The 25,657-nt window shown below is 43.2% G+C and overlaps 1 protein-coding gene across 1 annotated transcript in view; it reads left to right on the top strand.

The window, feature by feature from the left end:
• The first annotated feature begins 229 nt into the window (after positions 1 to 229).
• Positions 230 to 25,657, top strand: part of BACE2 (beta-secretase 2) — a 41,929-nt gene continuing 16,501 nt past the window's right edge. The window contains exons 1-4 of the mRNA XM_035114869.3: positions 230 to 1,275; positions 20,439 to 20,527; positions 22,345 to 22,561; positions 23,650 to 23,778. Of these exons, the coding sequence (XP_034970760.1) occupies positions 943 to 1,275; positions 20,439 to 20,527; positions 22,345 to 22,561; positions 23,650 to 23,778 (768 nt within the window). The 5' untranslated portion in view covers positions 230 to 942. The remainder of the gene's footprint in view (positions 1,276 to 20,438; positions 20,528 to 22,344; positions 22,562 to 23,649; positions 23,779 to 25,657) is intronic.

Here is a 25,657-nt window from a genome sequence, read left to right as displayed (position 1 = left end):
TGGTTCAAAAACAAAGCATTTTACCACCCAAGGTGGAGCAGCAAATTGCCAGGCCCAGTCTAATTTTGGTCCTGGAGACAGAAACCCCACAAGCGCCTCTTCGCTGCCCTGGCAAGAAAATTACAACCACTTTGTTAATTGTTTAATTGTTCACCTGCTACAGGTAGGTAGCCGTTTTGGTCTGAGTCGAAGCAAAATAAAAAAATTCCTACAGTAGCACCTTAAAGACCAACTAAGTTTTTATTTTGGTATGAGCTTTCGTGTGCGTGCACACTTCTTCAGATACACTTCAAACAGAAGTCAAGAAGTCAAGTGGCTTCTGTTCACCTGCTGCCCGCGTTCCTGGCCCACTCACTCTAGTTAATGGTCGAGCCGGCCCTGCTAAAGAAAGGCAGCCTGCCCACCCCACCCCGAAAGATGTTCTGAACTCTCACTCTTCTCCCCTCCCCACTTGAACTCCCTCCCCCGGGAGACCCGCGTTTCCCACTGCAACGCGTTGATTGGCCGCGTGGAGGAGGTGCGGACGGAGCAGCCCCGGCGGCGGGGAGGGTTGTTTGCGGAGCTGGCCGCCCTTCTGGGGACTTTTCCTGCGAGCAGTTTCCAATCCCGTCACATCCGCTGCTCGGCGAGGTTTGGAAAGTTACTTGGCAATTGTTTGCAGGATAGAAAAGAAAAGAAAAAGAGGAGGGGGAGGCGAGCCGCGGCGGGAGACTTTTTGAAGCGCCGCCTTCGCCAGACGAAACTTTCCTCACGAGCCAGGGGGTTGTCGAGGTTCGTCGAGGCAGGCATGCGAGGAAGAAGCGGAGGCGGCGAGCCCGGGAAGGCGAGATGACGCCGGGGCGTCGAGGCACCGCCGTCCCCTCGCCTCTTGGCGCTCGCACTGAGGAGCCGCGTGTGCGCGGCCGGCCGCTCTCTTCCCCTTAATCGTCGCCGGGCGCCGGAATGGGCAGGTCGCTGGCGGCCGGGTGTCTCCTGCTCCTGGTGGCCGTGGCCGCCGGGCAAGGCCGGGCTCCTTTCAGCCTTCCGCTGCGAGTGTCTCCGCCGAGCGCCCCCGACGGCTCCCTCGTGCCCGTGCCTGTGGCGTTGAAGCCGCGGGGCGGCGGCAACGGGACCGGGACCGGCAGCAGCCCGGAGCTCCAGCAAGAGGCGGAGGGCTTGGCTTTGGCTTCCGACCCCAGCGGCGCCGTCAACTTTGTGGCCATGGTGGACAACCTGCAGGGGGACTCGGGACGCGGCTACTACCTCGAGCTGCTCCTCGGCACCCCGCCGCAGAAGGTACGGGCGGACGGCGAGAGGGACGCAGGTGCCCGGAGGGGGGCGGGTAGAAGGCGGAGGCCGCGGGAACGCCACCCGGTTGTGGGTGCGGGTATGTCGGGCGCCCCTGGAGAAAGGAGCAGATAGGGATTGAATGCCTGTCAAGGAGCTCGCTGGAGCGGGATTCCCTCTCCCCTCCTCTTGTCTCTGTCGGGGATTCCGATTCCTAAAGTAGCTGGCGGCGTTTTAGTATGGATAGCTTACGACGAATTGCGCAACAATACCATAGGCTGTTGTGAGGAGCTTTGGGAGCTGCAGAAGGACATTAAAAGAGCCTGTTTGGATTAGACCAAAGCCTCCCTCCTCCCTACCTTAGTCCAGGGATCTGCTCTCCAGAAATTTTTGAACTGCAGCGCCCATACCTGAACATTGGCTATGCTAGCTAAGGCGGGTGGGAGTTGGATGGCTTGAAGAATGAACTTCTTTCTGTTCCACCACCATTCCCTTATATTGGCTGACCCCGTTCTCCTGCTATGGAAGAAGAGGGATTTTTGTACAGCTTACATAACTTCAGTAAACTTCTATCAAGCGCTCCCCCCCCCAATGTCCCTTTTCTTTTCCCCAACAAACAAATCTTGGATGCTTTCATCTTTGCTTGCAGGGAAAGAAAGTACTTTGTACTCCACAATATGTGGGTTTCCTTTCCCACCTGCAACTTTTCCTGCTTTCAGATTTGGTTTTTGGAATGGAGCGCCATCCTCCAAATGCAACAGCACCATAGATTTATGGGTGGAGAACCTGTGGATGTTCTTGGACTGCAGCTCCCACCATCCCTGACTATTGACCACGCTGGTTGGGGCTGATGGGAACTGGAGTCCAACAGTTTCTGGGGGACGGCACATTCCTTATTCTTGATATAAAGGAATTTCAATACTGTGCAAATAAATGCACACCTTTTTCTTAGTTTTCAGGGTATCCCATTTGCCTAAGCCCTTCCATTCACCCAAAGCATACCTTTAAAGGCCAGAAAGGCAGCCCATACCCACAACAAAACAACCCCAAAGAGCAAAGAACATTCAATTAAAAGAATGAAATGGTAAAGATTGTCTTGATTGGTGTCAAGAAGGGTGCCTCAGGGTACTGTGTTGTCCATGTTGTCCATACTGTGTTGTCCATACTGTGTTGTCAGTATGTTGGGGACACCATTGGTATGTTTTACACTTTATTTTTCCTTCAATATACTTCGTATCCCTCTATACATGAGTGACTGCTTTGAGAGTCGGCTTCTTGGTTTGGGAAGCACTCTTGAGTATTTCAGAATAAGCCCAGCAGAAGAACTGAGTGTTCCTTTGTGTAATTTTACCCAAGTGCTACTCAGAGTATACACATTAAAATTAGTGAGCCTAAGTCGGTCGTATCCTTTAACTTCAACGCTAAGCGAGTAGGACTTGTGTATAATGCCATCTCGTGTTGTGAAATGAGACTTGGCTGGTAATGTAATAAAACTGAGTCGTATGCCGTTGCCTAAATGTTGATCAAAAGTATCTTCTGTAGCTCATTACTGTGGCCAGACTGCTTGTTATATTATGTTCTCTTAGTTACCTCCATTGGGGGGGGGGGGAGCTAGAGTTTTACGACATGAAGTAAGAGGAGGGCCTCCCCTGTTGACAGTGTGTGTTTGTCCCTCACATTCTTTCTCTCTCCTTCCCACCCCCCTAAACATTTTACACATCTTAATCCTGTCTGTAGGCAGAATATGGCCAACTCATATCCCATGCCATTAAGCTGACTTGGAAGGGTTTTTTTAGGCCCATTTTAGTGAGTAGAAATCTGCACAGATTTGAAGGCTGTTAACAAAATCCTTGTGCCTTGAGTCTAGGCCAATGGGGCAAAATCCTCACTTTACGCGATGGTGGTAACAATATTACTGACATAATATATGTGCGCTGCCATATAAACACTGAGGATTATTGCATTTTGCAGGACATTTTGTTCCATGCAGTGCTTTCCTTGCCACCTTATTTCCATTTATTGACCTAGACTCATTCTGAACACAGGGGCACAAAGCATTTCTCCTATACAATGGTACCTCTACTTACGAATAACTCTACTTACGAATGTTTCTACTTACGAATGGAGCTCCGTCCGCCATCTTGGATGCAGTTTAGATAGGATTTTTTTCTACTTACGAATTTTTAGATAGGGTTGCTTCAACTTATGAATTTTTTCTCCCAATGCATTCCTATGGGATTCGACTTACAAATTTTTCGACTTACAAATGTGCGTTTGGAACGCATTAAATTTGTAAGTAGAGGTACCACTGTATTAGCAAGGGTGGTAAAACCTTTCTTTCTTGACTGTGTGAAGCTTGCCTAAGTCTAGGAAGAGTCCAGGAATCCTTGGTGTAGGACGCATGGAGTAAGATATGCGTGGCATCCGCTTTATGCAAAATGTCTCTTAACATCTTTACCCCTTTCTCCAAACCCCACAAACTTGTGTGACACATCAATGTAATATATCGGTACTAGATTCAGTGCATGTTCTGCTTTGACAATGTATAAGCACAAGTGGGAGAACAACAAAATACTGCAGTGTGAAGTTCAGGATGCCAGCCAGCCATGCCCTGTTTCAGGATATTCTGTTCCATTTCAGCACTCCCTCTTTCCCATCCTGCCCCAATAGTCAGCATTCTGTAACCACTGAGCTGTTTTGTGGTTTTCCCCCTTAGGGTTTTTCCTAAACGTTTTTTGTTTGCATGTGTTTGTGCCCAAGCCTGCTGATTTTACCTCCCCATTGTGTGTGGATGCTGCATAATCCTTATGTAATTCAAGGATCCATATTTGGATAATGTGTTCACTATTTACTATATACGATTAATATATAATGTGGAAGCATCAGTCGAAGCAGATTCTCAAAGTAGCTGTTGGAACACGATGCCATTTTAAAATGGTTTCCCTGATCACTGAAGCATTGTTTAGTTGCAAGCATCTACCGGTATATGCCAAAGGGTTAATGGTGTGAAAGTTGGCAAGACTTGGAATTGGTTGTGTGGCCACAGTCAGAAGAAACCTGGTTTGCTGCCTACCTATGAAAACAGATCGGAAATAGTAAGGAACTGACAGCTTTGAGCCGAAATGTGTGTTTGACAACAACAGTTAAGTTATAATTCATCCAAATGTGAGTATCGGCTTGTGAGAATCTTGCCCAGACAGGAAGGACTCCTCTGAGCATGCCATATGTTGCTTTTCTCTGTGCCTTCTGGTGCCACTCATATCACTGTATGAGGAATTGACATGACTGCAAGGGATGGGGGGGAAGAGGCATACACAGTTTGAATATGAACAAATTGTGCCTTCAGCACTTAAAATGCCACAGTTGCAGAGAATTTGGCAGAATTGGCAGATTCCTTGGGGAACACCACCATGGTTTCCCACCAGAAAAACCTGCTGGATCTCAGCCTAATCCGTTGCCCTATTAAGGGTGGGGAAAGATCTCCTAATATTTTAAAATAGCCTCAGGGGTCCTTATATTGGATTGCGGCAGCAGCATTAATGGATGAGGTGTTTAACCTTTTCTGTGTGCCATTTTCCTGATAAAATTGACCCCTCCTAAAACAGCTATTGTTCCCAGTAACAGGAAAATACATACAGTATAGGATACCACTACCTATAGTCTCCATCCTTATAGTGCTAATAGCAGCTAGAGAGGGTACAACTGGAGAAGGGTTAAACCACCCTTTACAGTGTGCTGCTCTGATAAAACCTAACTACCCATTTTTCTCTCTCCCCCCCAGCTTTAAAGGGAAGAAATTTGGGGAATCAATAGCAGATTTATTGTGCCACATCAAAAATAACGTGGGGGGGGGGGTTGATGGTTGATCTCGCAGTTTAGGCTTTAACTCTAAACTGCTGTTTGGAAATGCATGATAAGTCCCATATTCTGCAGCTCTCTAATATTCTAGTTTGCATGTCTACACCACAAAGTTAAACTGGCAGGAAAGTTTTGCTTGTTCTCTGATATTTTTTCTTTCAAAGAGCCTGGGAAGATGGCGAGTATTGTTTCTTAGAGCTCTTTTGTACTTTCTTTCCACAGAATTACAGTTGCTAGAGAACTATTTATTTATTTATGCACACACACACACACACACACACACACACCGCCCTATACCGAAGGTCTCAGGGTGGTTCACAGAATAAAATCAAAATATAACTCCCCAAAAACCCACCACATTTTAAAACGGCATAGGATGCCAATCAAATCAACCAAAGTTAAAAAGGAATGCTTTTGCCTGGCGCCTAAAGGTGTATATTCTTTGAACTGGTTTCAATTTGCATGCCTTTTACATTCAGATCTAGCTGTTCTACCTAAGTATTCAGGTTGGGGAAAATGCTGCAACCAAATTCAGGCCTGAGAACTGTAACTTAATTCCATCCTGTGGTGAAATAACTTGCACTTCCTTGTGTGAAGTCATATTTCTTTTGGCAAATACGTTGCTGGCATATCAGGGTATGTGCTGGTACTGTGTAAATGTAGGACTAACGAAAAACAGTTTAGAAAGGGAACAAAGTTCACTTTCCACATTACTGCTTTCATTTCCTGCATATTTTTCTATTCTGTCAAAAGGCAAGCAAAGAAGAAAATAAGTGAGAACACGTATTAACTCTTGCTTTACTGTTATGGTGAGATCAATTATTTTTAAATTATTCCTTGTTTATAGGTCCAGGCAATATTCTTAGATAGAAAAAAAGCACAGAAGAATGGCATGAAACTGAAATATATTACAGTATATATAAAGAGTGCCTGTCTAGTCCTGCATTTGTTTCCAGCAGTGGTCAACCAGAGATGCCTCTGGGAATCCCACAAGCAGGGCTTGCTATATTCCACAACCTGGAATATAGGGGCTTGTGGTGTCTGATCCTGGAGGTACCGTATCAGGATTGTCCTCTATGCATTTGTTGTGACTTCCCCTAACTGCCAAGTACTTGTATATGGCTTTCACTTCTTTTTCCCTAGAGGACATTCATAAAACGTATAATTTATTTAGTGCTTCCTAAGTGTTCGAAATGTTTCACATTGTTTCAGTAATCCTTACAACAACACTGTAAAGTAGATCAGCACCAATATGCTCCTATTGCAGATGTGAAGCTGAGGCTGAAAGACGGGACTTGAATAAAGCTTCCTAGATACACACTTGACTGGGGATAATCTCCAATGTGGTTAACTTCTGAGTAGCTATTTGGACTATAACCTATAAAATAAAGCTCTGATCTTTACTTGCGTACCTCTAAAAATATTGTTTTCGGTGACTGGTAAGAGACGGGGCAACTTGCCTCCTTTCTCAAATGCAGCAGTGTGCAAATCTTTCTTGGTGCGTTAAGTACTTGATCATCATTCCACATAAAGGAAAGTTTTATCAAAAATGTAACTTGATGTTAAACACAATCTAAGCTTCAAATATCATTCCTTTAAAGCAGTGAGTTTTCTCTGCAAGAGCACATGAGTTCATTGCTAAGGGAAGTTTTCAACAAAATCATGGGATCTCATGTGATTAAGGGATGCATTATTGGGCAGGATGACTAGTCAGATGATAAGGCTAAACTGTGTAATCCCAAATGTCCTCCAGGATTCTGAAGCCTGTTGGAATAAATTGAGTTTGTACTGAAGAAGCCTTTTGTGGAATGGAGCTTTTAATTTTTTTTCTTGAAAGCCTTTTATTTTACAAAGAACTGTAATAGTCCCTTGCAATATGTAGTTCCTAACTGTAGGACAGTACCTATATAAACTGCAGGGGGGGTGATCAGCGGGGAGGATGAAGAAGCTCCACTTTTCTGTTGTTTAGTCGTGTCCGACTCTTCGTGACCCCATTGACCAGAGCACACCAGGCACTCCTGTCTTCCACTGCCTCCCACAGTTTGGTCAGACTCATGTTGGTAGCTTTGAGAACACTGCCCAACCATCTCTGTCATCCCCTTCTCCTAGTGCCCTCAATCTTTCCCAACATCAGGGTCTTTTCCAGGGAGTCTTCTCATGAGGTGGCCAGAGTATTGGAGCCTCAGCTTCAGGATCTGTCCTTCCAGTGAGCACTCAGGGCTGATTTCCTTAAGAATGGATAGGTCTGATCTTCTTGCAGTCCATGGGACTCTCAAGAGTTATCCCCCCCCCCAGTCCCTTAATGTACATTCCTTATTAATTATTGTTACAGCACCACAGACCTCCAGCACCACAGACCTCCAGTATTGGCAACAAAATATTTGCATTCATGGGAAATAGGATTAACCTTGCTTAGCATTGGTGATATGGAATTGATGCTTAAAGGTAAAGGTAACGGGACCCCTGACCGTTAGGTCCAGTCACGGACGACTCTGGGGTTGCAGCACTCATCTTGCTTAACTGGCCATGGGAGCCAGCGTACAGCTTCCGGGTCATCTGACAAATCAGAGCAGTGCACAGAAATGCCATTTACCTTCCCGCCGGAGTGATACCTATTTATCTACTTGCACTTTGATGTGCTTTCGAACTGCTAGGTTGGCAGGAGCTGGGACCAAGCAACGGGAGCTCACTCCATCGCGGGGATTCGAACCGCTGACCTTCTGATCGGCAAGCCCAAGAGGCTCTGTGGTTTAACCCACAGCGCCACCCGCGTCCCTCGAATTGATGCTTAGGGCTACTTTTATTTCAGTCTGCAATCCATGCACCTTTTGTGCAAGCTGCATCCATGTGATTTCCCCCCAAATCCTTTCTTCCAGAACAGTAAAAGGTAAAAGGGCCCCTGACCATTAGGTCCAGTCGTGACCGACTCTGGGGTTGCGCGCTCATCTCGCATTATTGGCCGAGGGGGCCGGCGTATAGTTTCCAGGTCATGTGGCCAGCATGACAAAGCCGCTTCTGGCAAACCAGAGCAGCACATGGAAATGCCGTTTACCTTCACGCTGTAGCGGTTCCTATTTATCTACTTGCTTTTTGACGTGCTTTCGAACTGCTAGGTTGGCAGGAGCTGGGACCAAGCAACAGGAGCTCACCCCGTCACAGGGATTCGAACCACCGACCTTCTGATCAGCAAGCCCTAGGCTCAGTGGTTTAACCACAGCGCCACCTGGGACAGTACCCTGCCCCAATTTTCAGACTTTATTTAAGGGAGATGCTTTGTGGGGAGAGGGGGCAGGGAATTCTCCTTCCTCTTGCTCCCATAGTTTAGTATTCTGAAGCCGTGCACTGAATCGTTTGGTATGTTAAAAGATCGAGGTAGTGATCTACTTTGAATGCTTCCAAATAGTTAGTCATAATGCATATAACTTGCTTCTCACATCAATCTTCTTCATGCATTCAGAGTACAAATATGGGCATGAAGTAATAACAGATTTTGTTCATTCCTCCATTCCAACTTTCACTTGAGTGTAAACTTGAACACTGGCTTTGGCTCTTTAATGTTGGAAAATAAAATAGAAAGAACTGGTCCATGTGTTCCCAACACACCCTTTTTTTTCTTAACCTCCATCAACCTCTACTTTGCTGAACTCACTCACAAATTCTACCTATGGTACTAAGATATTCCCACATGTTTACCTTTTCTTTTTAAAAAAAGCATTTTTAAAAAAGAAGAAGATGAAATTTCAGTTATTCACTAAGTTACTGTCAAACAAAATAAGAGTGAAATAATCAAAAGATTCTTGTATTAAAATGGCTGTGTCAAGTTGATGGTTTAAAAATAATGGGTTATCTTTGTGATTTCAAACATTTGGTTTCCCTTGGGATGAGGGGTGGCATTTAAATTCAGTAAAGAAAAACCAGCTTTTCAAAGAATTATATCTTGGCCTTTGTTTGTTCACAAATACTTTGACAATTGAAATAGCTTGTTGGCGATACACAGCAAAATTATATAGCAGCAGCAGAAACTAAAAATGCACTACCGTATATATAAAACAAGTATTGAATATTGCCAAAAAGGGGTGTGCTTTTAGAATTACATTGAGCATAGACTTCTTACATCACATAGAAAGTGCATCAAATATAATGTGTAGTTCTGATTTTATGATGTTTTGGTTTCATTAGTATATTTTATTCTACCGTCGTATTGAATAAGTGCTATAGTTAGTTGTAGTAGTTCAGGGATGGAATAAATATTCACTTTGGCCATAGTGGTGTGTCTGTATTTGCCAAGTGATTACAACCATGGCATGATGCAAGCATCCTTTTATGCAAAACTTTTCACATGGTTGTATTTAACTTACATTTGGCACATACTCATGGTTTACTAATGTGGATTGGTTATGCTTTGATACTGTTTTCCTGCCCCCCCTTTTGTATAAAGTTTAGGGTGTTAACAGGTTACAAGAGTGCATTTTCAGCTCTTTGAATGATCATTTACTGGTGAAAATCTTGTTCTGATGTGTGGTAGGCTGCTGTTCATCATTCTGACATAATAATAGGAATAGAAGTTTGACTATTTAACACTGCTTCGTTAAACCTGTTCTACAAGCTAACTTGAATCCATCAGGATCTACTGTGCTTGAAAGGCCAACTTTTTAACGGTCTGCAATACTGCAGGAGTCTGTTGGGTGGCCTTGACAGATAATAAATATTTGGGGTGTGTCTTTGTAAAATGTTCCAAATACAGGTTGGGTTGCCTCTCATGGGATCCCTTTCTTCCGGTTTGTTTTTGTAAAAACAAAAAACCCATCGTTAGATTAATTAGCAGTTTCTGCTAATGAATAGAAGTAGGAAATTGGTTTGGAAAGTCCACTTTTATGAATCCATCATGGGTATTTCACGTTATTGGGTTTGCTTTCCAGAGCCACAATGGAGCAGTAGGCACTGAAGAAACATATGAAAATGATTCGCAATTAAATCTCCCAACTAAGTCTCCATGAAAATGCCGCAACTCTCTGGTGAATGTGGATCGTCCCAGACTTTAACTCTTGAACTGGAGATGAGGCAGGGATTGTGCCTGAAGTTGTGTGGCAATCCCCACCACCTCCCCAGTTCCTAAGACTTGGAGGACAGTTGAGGAGTGGTTTGGCCACTGCATTGCCACCTATGTTATATAGCTACCAGGGGTTGGCAAAGCTTACCGGGCATGGGCAGGATCACTTCCACAGAGATCCTCTGTGGGCTGGACCAGCACAGCGCGATGCGTCTGCACAAGTCTACAGCACCGGAAATCGCATCTGTGCAGAAGTGATTTTTGGCGTCTGGGCATGCGCAGAAGCAATTTCCAGAGCCACAGAAGAGAGTCCCTGCACCATGCTGTGCTGGTTTAGCGCAGTGCATGGGGACTCGCCAAGCAGGCAGCTCAGTTTGGGGGCGGCACATGGGCTGGTTACACGGCCTCCGTGGACTGCTTCTGGCCCATGGGCCTTAGGTTGCTGACCCCTGCTATATACACTGCCTCAACAGCATGGAACCAAACTTGTAAGCCCCTGCCATCCTCACCAGTTCAAAGCTGGGGAAGGGAGCCAAGGGAATGTTTTGAATTTACATGGAGACACACAGCACAAGGTTAGGGACAAAGAAAAGGGTGGGGTTCTGGTGATTGTGGATTGTTTTTTGTTTGACTACCAAGACCCGGTGATCCACATTAGATCAGATCAGTGGCACTAGGAGAGGGTGGGGGTCTCAGCCTTCTGCCCTAATGGTTCATTGTTCTAAATGCCCCCACCCCATGCCATTAACCCTGTAGCAGAAAACAATATGGGCATACTTCTGCAGACTAATAGCTTTGGGGTTGCAATTTAGAGGTGGGAAATAACATCTGGTGATTGAACACCCTCTTCCAGCCTTGCAGCTCTGATTAGTTTCACAGTGGCCCTCAGCTGCTTTTTGGTTAAAATGAACTCATCAGGAGATTCAGCCACAGATTGCCTGCCTCTTATCGGTTAGGCCTCGGGACTCCAGTCCTAAACTTACTTTCCTGGAAATAAGTCTGTTGCAAACCAGTGATGATTACTTAGAGGGAAACATTGTTAGATAAATGTCAGTCCAATTAGGAAATAACCTCCTATTATTAACTCCTGTCTCTTCCGAAATCAGATGAGTAATGCAGTTTGTTAAATGCAGCTCTTAAAAGTAATGTAAGTATTTCTTGCAAGTAAATGTGGGTAGAAATTTCAGAGCACAAGAAATCATTGTGAGATCTGAGCCAGCCTTCCTCCACAGTCAGACTCTCATCTCGTCCTTTAAGTGGAAAAACAATCATGTTGTTATGTTCCTTCAATGCCTACTGATCCATTGCGGCTCTGAGAAGAACCTCTAATGGATTGAAGTGCCCATGATGGTTTCGTAAAGGTTAACTGAACAAATTCTTGTACTTGGAAATATCTCTGGGTGCATTAGAGGGACAGGGAAGCAGCTAGCAGGTAAAGCCATAATGTGCCCAATCAAGGCAGCATTAGTAGAGTTTTCTTGGTACCTGGATTTTGCTTTTGCTTCTTCTCGAATCAGGGTGCATAAATGTGTTTTGCTGCTTAATGGGATATCTGAAGTGCAGTGAAACAACTTTGCAGATAAGGCTGAGGCTGGGACCATGTCCCATTTCAGTTGATGGGGCTTGCTTCTGAGAGAACATGTCTAGGCTTGCACTCTAAAATTCTTTAAAATAAGGCACAGGGCAGTTTACCAGAAATGTTCTGACTTTGTGCCACCCACTCCCATGTAGCTGGCAGGAAAGGTGCAAGTTAATTTACTACCTGCCCTTTTGAGTACAGAAAGACAATGTGTTCAGAATAAAAGTCCCCAGAACGAACAGGTGTGGAGCAACGTGGGTAAACTCCAGTGGCTGCTGGTACGTTTTAAGGGACAGTTGAAGGTCCTGGTGAATTACCTGTTCCACCTGTGTGCAGTATACCCCAGGATACACATTTCTCCCCTGAAATACTCCGCTTATTGAAATATGATGGACACATTCTGATACAGATTCCCTTTATGATTGGAAATAACCAGTTTAAGAATAGTGGCTTGATTGTGGCCTGCTTTGTTTAAGGAAGCCTGCTGCAGCCTGAGGGCCAGAATGCATCAGGAATTCCATTATTGATATTTATTTTTTTAATAAATTCACCTGGGGGTAGCTAATTTGACTGGGGAAGCAATATAGGATGGGGCACCTTCCTATTTACTGATCTATATCCCCACACATAGAGCAAGCAACAAATCTGGTGACGTTTCATTCAGGACAGTGATGTGGGAGTAAAGAGTTAAATGTGCCTAACCCCCACACCACTTCTCTGCTCAAGTTAGCAGCCCTGCCTCAGTGGCTGCATTTAAAAGAAGAAAATGGACTTTGGCCCTGACATTGCTCTGAATATTTTTTTAAAACAATTCCTTTTTATATAATCAGGTAGATCTTGACATCTTTTACTGAGGGCATTCTTCCCACCACCATCAGAGATAAAGGGGTGACCAGAGAAAGAGCTTTTGCAAAAATTACAACTGAACCATGCAGATAGCATAATAATTGGACCAAGTTTAATTATTTTATTTTGTGGGCTCCCTTGTAAAGGGTTGATGGAATATTAATCATACCAACAAATATTCTCCTTGTGTGCAATTTTTCATTTAGCCCACACTGGACTTTCAAGAACAGGTTCTTCCCACATTTTTGTTAACTTGAAAGAAACTGAGAGATCAAAAGCTATATTCTGATTTCATTAAAATGAGGCTGCCAGTGCTTCTTATACTCTGATCTCACATAATAAACAAAATTATGCTCACTAATTCTGTGTTTCCCCGAAAGCCAATATGATTACTATGAAGTGAAAGACTCGCATCTATGAACTCTATGCCAGTAATAACATGCAGTAACTTTGGGGAAACGAGACACATTATAGCAGTTAGAGTGCTTTAGCAGTCCTCTGTTATGGTTGCAAGCAGTTCTTCCAGATGGGTTGATAATGTAATTAGAGAATGTTGTGTTAAATGAGCCAGTGTTTTTAAATTGGCTGCTAATTTTCCCACCTATTAACCAGCTTTTTTCCCTTTGCAGAAATCACTGCATTAGAATGACTTCTGGTGGCTGCTCATTAACTACAGAATCTTAAGAACCCTCTGCTCCATCACCAGAAAATAAGCATTCAGGAAGACATACTGTGTGTCAGTCTGGCTGACATTTCCTTATGTTAGAGAGACAAAAGTACCTTTTACTGCTTAGTTAATTTATGGAATTCTTCCCCAGAAAATGGGTGATGACCACTGGCTTAGATCTTTAGAAGGAGGTTGAAGAAGAGAGGCCTAAATGACAGCTATCTATATATATATAAATGTAAAAATCATGAAATTCTGTTCGACACTTTTCTCCGTAACCGCTTGACCGATCGTCCTGAAATTTTGACACAACGATCCAGGCCACTCCTAGAGCGTTGTTGGGGGCAAAAATCCCTCAAATCGCACACCTGCCCAGGTGCAGACCTGCTTTTCCACCAAGTCAAACAGTGCCCTCAAGTGGTGTAGTACCCTCCTCCACCCCCTCCCTTCCTGAGAAATCTAAGCCACACCCACAAACCAAATGACATCATCATCAACCAAGCAACTGAAATACACCAATGCAGCCATTTTATCTAGGCCTTTGTTTTAGGCCCCTGACAGGCTGACAGGCCTCTACTAGGCCCGGGGAGGGGGATAACCCACAGCAACACACTTGGGGGCACGGCAAGGGGTTTTACTTTACCATTAAGCAACACTACCCCCACCCAAAAAAACCCCACCAAAGAACCAACATTGCCAAGTGGAGGTCGGGGCCTGCCTGGGGGGGGGGGTTGCCACAGACCACAGCACGGCCTTCGATTTATGTAGGCCCCCGCACGGCAAGGGGTTTTACTTTACCATTTAGCAACACTACCCCCACCCAAAAAAAAACCCACCAAAGAACCAACATTGCCAAGTGGAGGTTGGGGGCCTGCCGGGGGGGGGGTTGCCACAGACCGCAGCACGGCCTTCTATTTATGTAGGCCCCTACACTGCAAGGGGTTTTTACTTTACAATTTAGCACCACTACCCCCAAAAAATCCACAAGACAAAAATAAATATGACTTATTTTATGGGTATGTCTTATTTTAGGAGAAACAACTGATTGTAAGCCTCTGTGTCTTTTAAAAAAAACAACAACCATTCACTTTCTCTCCCCAGTTTAAGTCCTCAGATATTTGCAGTGCACACACCCCCACCCCATTTACAATTCCCTACCTTCCCCTTGCCACTTCCTGGGTTTTTTTATGGAACTGAACAACTCGGGTACTTCAGAACGCACCTTCTGTTGCCAGGCCCTTGCAGGGCCAGACAGAGGCCCGGCCCAGGTACAGTGGTGCCTCGCTTAACGAATGCCCTGCTTAACGAAATTTCCGCTTAACGAAAGGATTTTTCAAGCGGAGGTTGCCTCGCTAGACGAATGCGTTTTCGTCTAGCGTATCGCGGTTTCCCATAGGAATGCATTGAAATTCAATTAATGCGTTCCTATGGGCAAAAAAAAAAATCGAAAAAAATTCAATGCATTCCTATGGGACTCGCTAGACGAATTTTTTCGTTATAAGAAAAGACCCGTGGAACGAATTAAATTCGTCTAGTGAGGCACCACTGTAGATAAGATAATGTGTCCCTGTTTTTAACCCTTTTGTTACTTTTTCATTTTACTGATTGTGAATATGCTGACCGAGGCCCGCTTTGGATTCGGAGGCCCGCGCCAAGTGGCCCATATGATCCCCCTCCTTCTGTCTGGGCCTGTCTGTTGCTACAGGGCTGTGGGGCTTCGCTATTTGCCCCCCCCTCCCCGGGTTGGGATTCTTTAAGTAGTTCTCTGGGTCCCAAGGCACATCATCACCCCCGATCCTTAATCTAAACATATAGAAATGTTCACGATGCATGTGCAGGGGCCAATGTATGGAGATACAGGGGGGAGGGGACAACAGAGGGCTCAGACAAAAGTAAATACTGGGAAATGGAACCCAGAAACTGACAGCTCTTTCTCCAAGGATGGGGGCCAATGTAGGAAGATACCAGGGGTAGGGGCCAACACTCCCCAGGAACAATAGAGGGTTCAGACAAAAGTGCATGCTGGGAAATAGAACCCAGAACCTAACAGTTCATTTTCGAGGGTGGGGGCCAAGGTATGGAGATGCAGGGGGGAGGGGCCAACACTCCCCAGGGACAACAGAGGGAAGGGTATCCTACGGAAACACAGGAATGAGCTGGGGTGGAGGGAGGAGGGGCAGGATACATCATGGATCGTGACAGGGTGGGGGGGATCACAGGAAAGAACCACAGCAACGCGTGGCCGGGTCAGCTAGTTACTCATATATCCATTGGCTAAGTTGAACCTCTTGTGTTGAGGTCTGCCGTATGCAATAGCCTACAGCTTGTTATGGAATGAGCTTTCATAAATTATGGTCTTATCAGATGCATGAAGTGTTATCCTGACACACAAGGTTTGGACAGAGGAGGGATTGTAAAAAGTTGGAATGGAAAATGGAATGATGTTTCTGGAACTTGGGTAAGACTGCACCCCAAACCCCACGTACTTGGGCGCATATCTGATTGAATTAAGTAGGATTTATATCTGAGTAGACATGGTTAGGATTTCAGCCTTGAGTCATCTTGGGTTGATGACATCTTGGGTTGACTAAGGGTGCAGTAGTGATTAGATGTACTGTACCAGGAAGTCCTGGGAACATAAGCAGAAACAGTATGATTCATTACCTTCTACCTTAAACAAAAACTAACACTTCCATATTGTAGATCGAAAATTAACCATACAGCCATAGAACTATAGAGTTGAAAGGGACCCCAAGGGTCATCTAGTGCAACTCCCTGCAATACAGGATGAGTAACCTGTTTTCTGGAATTCTTGGTGCACCAGTAAATAATTCTTGGTGGCCCCAACTTTCAGTGCAATCCCATGTATGTTTACTCAAAATTAATCCTGCTATGCTCAGTGAGACCTAACTTATAGGTAAGTGTGCAACTTTTGGATGAAGCCATTTAACTGTAGGAAGAGAAAGTCTTCAAGTAGAGGCAGGACTGAATTTCCAGCTTGGGATTTCCTGTATCACGTAGGGGGCTTGATGGGATTGCCTACAAGGCCACCTCCAGCTCTTTGTTTCTAAACTATGGCCTTGGGCTGTGCAAACATTACTGCTTGCTCTGCTTCCAGTGGTGTATTAAGTTGTGTGAGCATTAGACAGAGCTGCCCTATAGTTTCTTCAGAAATACTGCTGTTTGATGTGTTTCCTCTCAAACCAACTCTCAATCTAAAAGGAAAAACTTAGCCACATTCGCTTTGTAAACAGCCATCTGGCATGTGGAGACAACACATGAATAGAAATGTGTTGGGGGAGGCGTGATTGTGGGGGAGGGATCAAAAGGGTCGTGTGTATCAGGTGAGGACACCCCTGCCCTGTCTCTGGTGTGTACAACAGTGTGGAAATGTGACTTGAAATACAGAGGGCGAATCAACCCTGCTGCATTTTAAACTGCTAATGCGTATGGAGCCTTGGTTGCACAACTGCTGTTTCCAGGCTGAGGGGGTTGTCATCTTACAGCTGAAAATGTACATGGACTCATATGTTGTAAGACCGTCCTTCAGTTGCTCCCATCACCTCTCTCTCTCGTGGCAAGGCTAACAATGGGACTGTAAAATCTGACCTTGCAGAAGAGATAGTTGTTCTATAAATCTATAACAACGGGCTTTGTTTTTTTTTGTTCTGTTCTTTTGCCGTAGATAGTGAAGGAATTTGTATGGCTGTATTTTATGAATTCTGTTTTATGGAAAAAGTGTGCATTTTAAGGGATTTTCTGTTAATGCACAATTTTTTTAAAATGCTTTTTCTCTCTGGGTGAAAGCGTGTATGGTCATGTGTTATTTCCTTGTTTCTATTTTTAATAAGACTAATACAAACCCTAATGATAAGGGATAGATATTCCAAATTTATTTTATTTTATTTAAATCAGAAGTTGAACATTTTATTTGGCTACTTGAGGTGACTATGGAAGAGTACAATTTAGTGAGGGATTGCTGGAGGAAGTTCTGGCTGATGGTTTCATGTGGTAAGGATCGTTGTTAGGTAAAGGTAAAGGGACCCCTGACCATTAGGTCCAGTCATGACCGACTCTGGGGTTGCACGCTCATCTCGCATTATTGGCCAAGGGAGCCGGCGTATAGCTTCCAGGTCATGTGGCCAGCATGACAAAGCCGCTTCTGGCGAACCAGAGCAGCACATGGAAATGCCATTTACCTTCCCGCTGTAGCGGTTCCTATTTATCTACTTGCATTTTGATGTGCTTTCGAACTGCTAGGTTGGCAGGAGCTGGGACCAAGCAACGGGAGCTCACCCCGTCACAGGGATTCGAACCGCCGACCTTCTGATCAGCAAGTCCTAGGCTCAGTGGTTTAACCACAGCGCCACCTGGGTCCCCTAAGGATCGTTGTTATCCTTGGTTAAATGAGGCGTTGACTAATTGACAATGCTTCTTAATAATGAGTTTTGGTTGGGGTGGATATCTACCCACTCTTTAAGAAAAATATCATTATGCAAAGATTCCCAGCTAGCCTTAGACCAATACTGTACTTGGCTTTCCCTTTTTAAGGAAGGTAACTTTGTATGTATGTGGTGTGTTAGCATAGCAATAACTTACTATATTTGACTAAGACAGATGCATGGAAAAATCAGATATTAATCTACCTCAGCCTAGTTTGAGATTTTAAGAAGTATATGGTAAAACCACTGCATTTATTTTAATGTGTTGAATTATCAGTTTCTACTATTAAAGTACAGCTGGATTCTTCTGGGTTGTATTGAAATGTCATTGCTGCTTGTCTGCTTGTTAGAATATATATATATATATAATCAGCAAGTTTGAATAATAAAGTTCTCTTTTCTCACTGTAAGTGCCATTTAGGCATTCAAAAACAAGAGAGGGGAGTGTGACCATGATTACTTAGCCTGTTATCGTGCTCTGTGCCAATCCCTATCCAAGGCTGTCTACAAACTGAATCATTTGAACATCAAGGAAGCCTGCTTGAATGTACATATGATGTTCGCATGAGCTGGTAGGATGGTGGGAGCAGGAATGTATGTGTTTGGCCCGCAATGCTGTCCACCTCGCCCCCCGGCAATTATTGTTGTGAATTTTTGACTGCCTAAATAGGGCTCTGACATGCTAGCAATAGTGAATTGGACTCTGGACCGTTCATTTATTCCTTTTATTTCTATGCTGCTTTTCCACACACACACACACACGCTCAAAGCGGCTTACAACAAAGAAGCAGGGATGCATTTCAAACAAACAACACAGAAACAATTTCATAACAACACAGCAAAACAATAATAATTTCATAGTAACATAGCGAAACAATAGCAAATCTAACAACATACAAAAACCCACATTCCAATACTATAACAGTATTACTTAAACAACATGCAAAATAGGAAAAATAACAAGGGAGCGTCACAATTTCACCTTTGTCCTAGAAAATCCCCTCCCATGATGTTGCCACGGCACTGTTGACATCTTGAAGGGTGGTGGAAAGAACTTATAGCTTCTCTTATCCAAAGCAGGCTAGAATTGTGCCTCCCAACGCCATGTAAATGTTTGTGCCATAGGCCATAAGCTTAACTAGTGCCATTGTATGGACTACAATAAGTCAGTGTTTGTCTCAGCTGCCTATAACTAGTTATCCCAGATTCTTAAAGATATGGAATGTTAGACTGAATAGAAATTAGTCATGTGAATTTTCATCATACTAGAGTGGGCTGCATCTTTAATATTCTACAGTATGATGTTTGTGTTATGTGGAGAACATTCTTTGTAGAAGTAGACATGATTAATACTGTACTGCACACTAAGATGTGCAGTCAAATTCTCTTTAAAAGAAGTATCTTTGAATTCTGTAGGGTGGTAGTTAAAAACATTCTTTACAGTTCTGGTAATTTACTAACCCTAGTTTTTGTAGAACTGTTTGTAGTTAGGAAGTGAGAATCCCTGTAGCTTTCATTTTGTTTCTTAAAATGCCCCTGTCTCTCTCAAAGGTTGGGGTACTCCATAATAGCCAAGTATTTTCTCTGTGATTGCGTTTTATTAGCCTTAACTCTAGTAAAATACATTCTTCCTAATTTCATTGAGTTCTTAGTTCCATTCCTATACCCGTAACTTGTTTTGATTACTGACAGTTCAAGCTGGAATGGGGGAAACTGGTCCTCCTGATGTTGTTGTATTCCAGGTCCCTTCAGCCCCAGCCAACCTGGCTAGTGGTCAGGGATGATAGGAGCTGCAACATCTGGAGGGTCACAGATTGCTCATCCCTGAACTAAAGGGGATGAATTAAAATTAAAGGTGGCTTTTGACATTGGTAATGGCTTCCACAGTGAAATATGAAGAACAATGATAAAAGTTAGAAAGCATAATCACTTACATTAGGCCTGGAGGTGTGTCCTGTGGCTAATGGGAACTGGAATCCAACAACATCTGCAGGGGTTCAAGTTCTTCACTCCTGAGCTGCATCATGCTCTTTGGTCCAAAAATGGTCCTGCAAGTATCATTCTAACAAGGAAAGCAAAGGCGATATACTGTACATATCTTTTTCAGGATCTGCTCATTGAAAAGCTAGCAGGATGACTCTTTGAAAAGTTGCCAACAAAGGTCTTGAAAGCAGCAGCAAGCTATTGGCAAAGATTAGGATCCTCTTTAAAAATATTTCTAATTTTCAGATTCAATGAAAGTCATTGCTCCACTTCTCCTGCTTCCTTCAACTTCCTGCTTATTTCCCTACACTTTCTTTCTCTAACCTGTACTTCTGCCTCAAATCTCTCATGCTGCTACTTCAGGAAAGATTAGTTTTCTCAATACCAGCTCATGGCTACTTCATTCCTGTTTTTATAAATAAACTGCAAGTGGATATATGTATAAAACAAAAATAGATACATGAGAAAAGATGGGTCATGGTGGGATCCTAGGCATCTGTTTATACATCTGAGGGGACTGACATTACAGAATCATACTTTAAAAGTCTTAACACTATCTTAACACTATTTTTAAAGATCTGAGAATACTTCCACCACAAAAAAGTTCTCGAAACATAATGTTGAAAAAACAAACACAGTTTTGATTTACATAATTAGAGCTTGAGTAGGAAAACAGGCTAAAATTATGTCCAGGTTTTTTTACGGTATATTGTAATTGACATGAATGATTATTTTTCTTTTATGCAGCTAAATATTTTGGTTGACACTGGAAGTAGCAATTTTGCTGTTGCAGGAGCACCAAATGCAGATCTGACCTCCTACTTCAACACAAAAGAGTAAGTGTATTGATCTCCATCTTGACAATATTTCTGTTGACAAAAAAGTACTCCAAAAATAACGCTGGAAAAAACCATCGTTTTGAATTACATGATTAGTGCTCAGGTAGGAACACAGACAAAACATATGCCTTGTTTTACTATAGTTAATGTGGAGGGCTGCATCTCCATATTTGCAGAGCTGTATCATTGTGCGGTTTTACACACACATGCCCTAGTAATGTATTATGTGTGTCAGAACCTCATAAGTGGCTCACATGTCCAACACTGCCCTCCCTTTTGGCAAAAAGATATTTGCATCTAAAGGCACTATGTCACTGACTGAGCAACAAGTGTGTCTGTGCTGCCAAATGTTATTGGAACATCACAATATACTTCTGCTGTAATGTATTGATCAGCCTTTTGAAATCAGATGATAAGAGTGTGATGGAGTTCATGTCAGTTTCATCACTGAGCTGCTTAACTGTGCTGCATTGAGCCAGTCGGGTTTCCATTAAGCAGGGTCTGTTGATGTGGCAGAATTAAAGACCTCGGGTTGTATTCAACATAGCACTAAGGAGACTGTTCTGTCAGTGCAAACTTTTCTGCTCGTCCAATGGAACAATCTCCCACTCTCCCCCATGCACTGTTCTGAGGGTTCTCCTGACCCCCAAGAGCACAATTTGAGAGGATGTGTGGCTGCACGGCAGGGGGAAGATGGGGGTGAATCATTACACAGGCTTCTGCTAGTGCAATGATTTTGTTGAATACAACCACATACTTTCATTTTTATTTTTCACACACAGAGAGAGAGATCTAAAATAATAGTGTGCCAATAGTTGTTCTGTAGTTTATACATGCTATTTATTTATGTGTTTTAATAAGGTTAAAGAAAGATACAGACAGGTAGTAAAATTGCAGTATGAAATTGCTATTACAACAATGAATGAATATTTCAATGGATTATAGCTGGTTGAAAAGTCCCAGAGCAACTGTTATTTTTGCATTGATTTTCGAAGCTCAAGGGAGCTATTGGTGGTGTAATTGAAATTGTGGTAAATAATGCCTAGACAAAGGTCTAATATTTGTCAAAGGAAATCCTGAAATACATTAGAGCAAAAATACATTACAGCAAAATGCCATTAAGACAAGTTAAAATTGTAGTGCCCCCATGTTCTGCACTAATGCAAGTAGTATTAAGAAAAAAAATATCCCATAGATGGAGTGTTGGTTGCCGCCTTCTGTTTTTAGACTAGGGTCTAATAGACTTCTCAGACCATCTAGCATTTGGGCATCCTTATATTGTTAAAGTACAGTATATCTAATAGACATGTGGTGGGAGGAAATGGAGGCCATATATGACATTTTCTGCAAAGAGATATTTTAGAAGAAAATGAATATATTTTACATCTGAAATAAGTGTTTCATTTTGTCATAAGTTCATACTTGAAATCAAGCATTAGTCTGTTTGGTCTTTTTAGTACTGTAGATCAAAATATTATTCATTAATTCATTCAATTTATAAACCGCCCTTCATCTTAAGATCACAGGGTGGTTTTATACTGTAAACACAAAAACGTACACTACATTTAAGTGAAAAGTTGAAATGGGGAGGAATTGCTCTGGTTGATGTGACTTTTTTGAATATGTTGAGGGAAAGGTGCACTTGAGTTTTCATGATTTATACATCATTCACCTTTTCCTGTTCCAGAATTTGGATGGAGCCCATGGTTTCTCTTCAAATCGTATAAATATTTCACATAAGATGATAATTTGTAGCATGTAGCACATACAGAATTGGTTTGTAAGTTTTCAGTGCCCCTTTCTTCCTTTCTTAGATCAAGCACATATAAGTTACTGGGCACTGTGGTCACTGTTAAATATACCCAAGGAAGCTGGATAGGGACTCTCGGCACAGATGTTGTTACCATCCCTAAAGGAATCAACGGCACTTTTACCATCAACATTGTAGCCATCTCTGAGTCAGAGAATTTCTTTTTGAAAGGTGTTCAATGGCATGGGATCCTTGGACTTGCCTATGATGCCTTGGCTAAGGTAATTTGAGTGCTTACCTACCGACTTGTACATTAAGAGCATATGATGATCCTGCTAGGCTACCATCCCGTTCTCACAATGGCTGGCCAGGTACCGGGGGGAAGCCTGTAAGCAGGACATGGTTGCAGCAGCAGCAGCACTCTACCCACTTGTGAATCCCAGCAACTGCCTCTGGACACTGGAGGGAGTACATAACCATCAGGGCAAGCAGCCTTGTCCTCCGTGAATTTATCTAATCCTGCTTTAAAGACATCCACGTTGCTGGAAGACAGATGAAACCCTCAAAGGTTCCTTATAATAGTCACCACATATACTGGAATAGTATACAGTGGTACCTCAGAAGTCGAATGGAATCCGTTCAACTTCCAAAACATTCAGAAACCAATGCACTGCTTCCAATTGGCTGCAGGAAGCTCCTGCAACCAGTCAAAGGTCACGTTGGACGTTCACGTTCCAAAGAATGTTTGCAAACCGGAACACTCACTTCCAGGTTTGTAGTGTTCAGGAACCAAAACGTTCGACTCGCAAGGCATTTGGGATCCAAGGTACAACTGTATACTGCAATAATTCTGTCCAAGACGATGTGAAGGAGACTGAAACCAGTCTCATTCCTATGCCCGACCATATACTTTTACTTGCACCATAGTAATACTGGTTGAGAATACATGGGCAATTTCTAGATTTTAGCTGGCAAATTTAACACGTAAAATAAGCATACAGGCATTGGAATATATATATGAGAGAAACACTGTCCCGGTAGTGTTGGAGGTGGGGCAGGCATGCTTGATAAGTGAGGAGGTATAAGGCACACTCTTAATCCCATCACATGTAGAGAGATTTGGATCTGGTGTAACATCTGACAGACATCTACAGATGGATCATTAGATTAAACATTGGTTTATTATAATATATCTCTCAGCATGATTAATTTATATGTAAATGAGTTAACTGTTTTATCCAGCAAAATGATTCACATGGGTTCTATATGGAAGGCAATGGAGAAAAAAATGCTTTCTGAGGGGGGATGTACGTGTGAACAGACACCTAAACTTATATACAATTAACCCTTTGTTTTGTTTTTGCTGCAGCCCTCAAGTTCTGTGGAGACATTTTTTGATTCCCTTGTGAATCAAGCAAACATCCCCAATATATTTTCCTTACAGATGTGTGGAGCTGGATTGCCAGTTACTGGAACTGGTACCAATGGAGGTAGTCTTGTGGGTATCTGCCAGCCTGAAACAGAAAATATGACTTTTTACCACTTTTGTAATGCAGTGAATTTAAACCTGTTTACTTGGAATTCAGCCCTTTTCATTGCATTATGCTTTTAATTACCATATCCATTAGAAGGCAAAACAAACAGATTTAGAGTGGCTTACTCAATTTTCCATTCAAATTAGAGAAGCATGCATAAAATTCTCATACTTATTCACATTAAGTTTCTTTTACCGATTTTTCCAATAGTGAATAAAAAAATCTGCCTGTGGGGATTTGAAGATCTGCTCTATTGTGCTAACCGTATGATAAGTAAAATCAGCATCCAGTACTTTGGATGGTGCAGCCTTATTCAGGTGTTACAGGGAGGAGAAAGGCTATACACCCTGACCATGAACTCTAGCCCCAACCCTTATCTTCTCACATTGAGTGGGAATGTCTGAAGGGGGCTTCTAAGTGTGGGGGATTCCAAGCAGTGCACTTGCTTGGAATCCCCCACACAAACCTAAGAACATTCACCTGAATGTGTAGTAATAGGCCTTCCCATTCAACCCAGAATGATCAGAGCACCACAGAAAAGACTGTGTGCTCCTTTACACCCTTCACTCATGTTGGGAGTTTCCTATTTCAGTATTATGTGTGGACATAGATTTTAAGATCCAAGCAGCATGTAAGCAAAGTTCAATGGGTATACATTTCTGGTGTCACATAAATATATATATTCTGTGTATCCTAAAAGAAATTGTATGGGTCCTCTTTTTCTTTTAGCTAAAGTGGAGTAAGAAGTGCTTGTTTGTCTTCGCATGCTCTATTTTTGTCCATTCCCCCCCCCCATAGTTGACATTCAGCATTCTATATAGAATTTGTTTTGTAAGAGAAGCACAAAAAGTGCCATTCTATACATGCTTACACAAATGGGTCCTGTTGCATTCAGTGTGGCCCACCCCCAAGTAAGTGTACAGTGGTGCCTTGGGTTACGAACATGATCTGTTCCGGTACGCAGTTCGTAACCTGAAATGGTCGTAACCCAAAGCGCCATTTTGTGCATGCGCAAAGTGCACGCACGGCGAAAATACTTCCGGGTTTGCGGAGTTCGTAACCTGAGGTACGACACTACATTGGATAGCTCTGTAAGAAAATGTGACCCACAGCCATTAAAATCAGTGAGGCTTCCCCCCCCCCCCATATCTTTTGTGATATCTCAGCTGTTCATGGTTTTTCTTCCCATAAAGTTCAAGTTTAACAAGTAGTCTCTGGTCTGCTGAGAGTTATTTGGGCCACTAGTTTTTCTAAATGAAAATGCCTAGTATATGGATATACTGTTTGGGTCAATATTTAAATACATGGGGCAAAATCATTTGAGAGGGGAGGTAACAAATGTACACATGCTAATCTGCATTTGCTCTATGCCCACGCCCAGTCTCCTCCCCCATAATTGCTGCCTGACCTTAACAAGGGGGAGATGTAATAAAACTGCAGCATAGTTGCTCTAACTCTTGCATTGTGTTTCTCCTCCTGTCTTCCCCTCCCCCCCTCATTGCCAGCCTTCATTCCAAATAGCTTAACAACGATATATTGTTAAAAACTTGGTCAATGTACAAAGATGAGAACTTTTCTGAAAGCTTTCCATATACCCAGAACAAACTTACCGTAGTTGGTCTCTAAGGATGCGGGTGGCACTGTGGTCTAAACCACAGAGCCTAGGGCTTGCCGATCAGAAGGTTGGCAGTTCGAATACCCGCAATGGGGTGAGCTCCCGTTGCTCGGTCCCTGCTCCTGCCAACCTAGCAGTTCGAAAGCACGTCAAAGTGCAAGTAGATAAATAGGTACCACACCGGCGGGAACATAAACGCCGTTTCTGTGTGCTGCTCTGGTTCGCCA

The sequence above is a fragment of the Zootoca vivipara genome, chromosome 4, assembly GCF_965207765.1.
Source record: "Zootoca vivipara chromosome 4, rZooViv2.hap1.1, whole genome shotgun sequence".
Classification (NCBI taxonomy): domain Eukaryota; kingdom Metazoa; phylum Chordata; class Lepidosauria; order Squamata; family Lacertidae; genus Zootoca; species Zootoca vivipara.
This window is presented reverse-complemented; position numbering and strand designations above follow the sequence as displayed.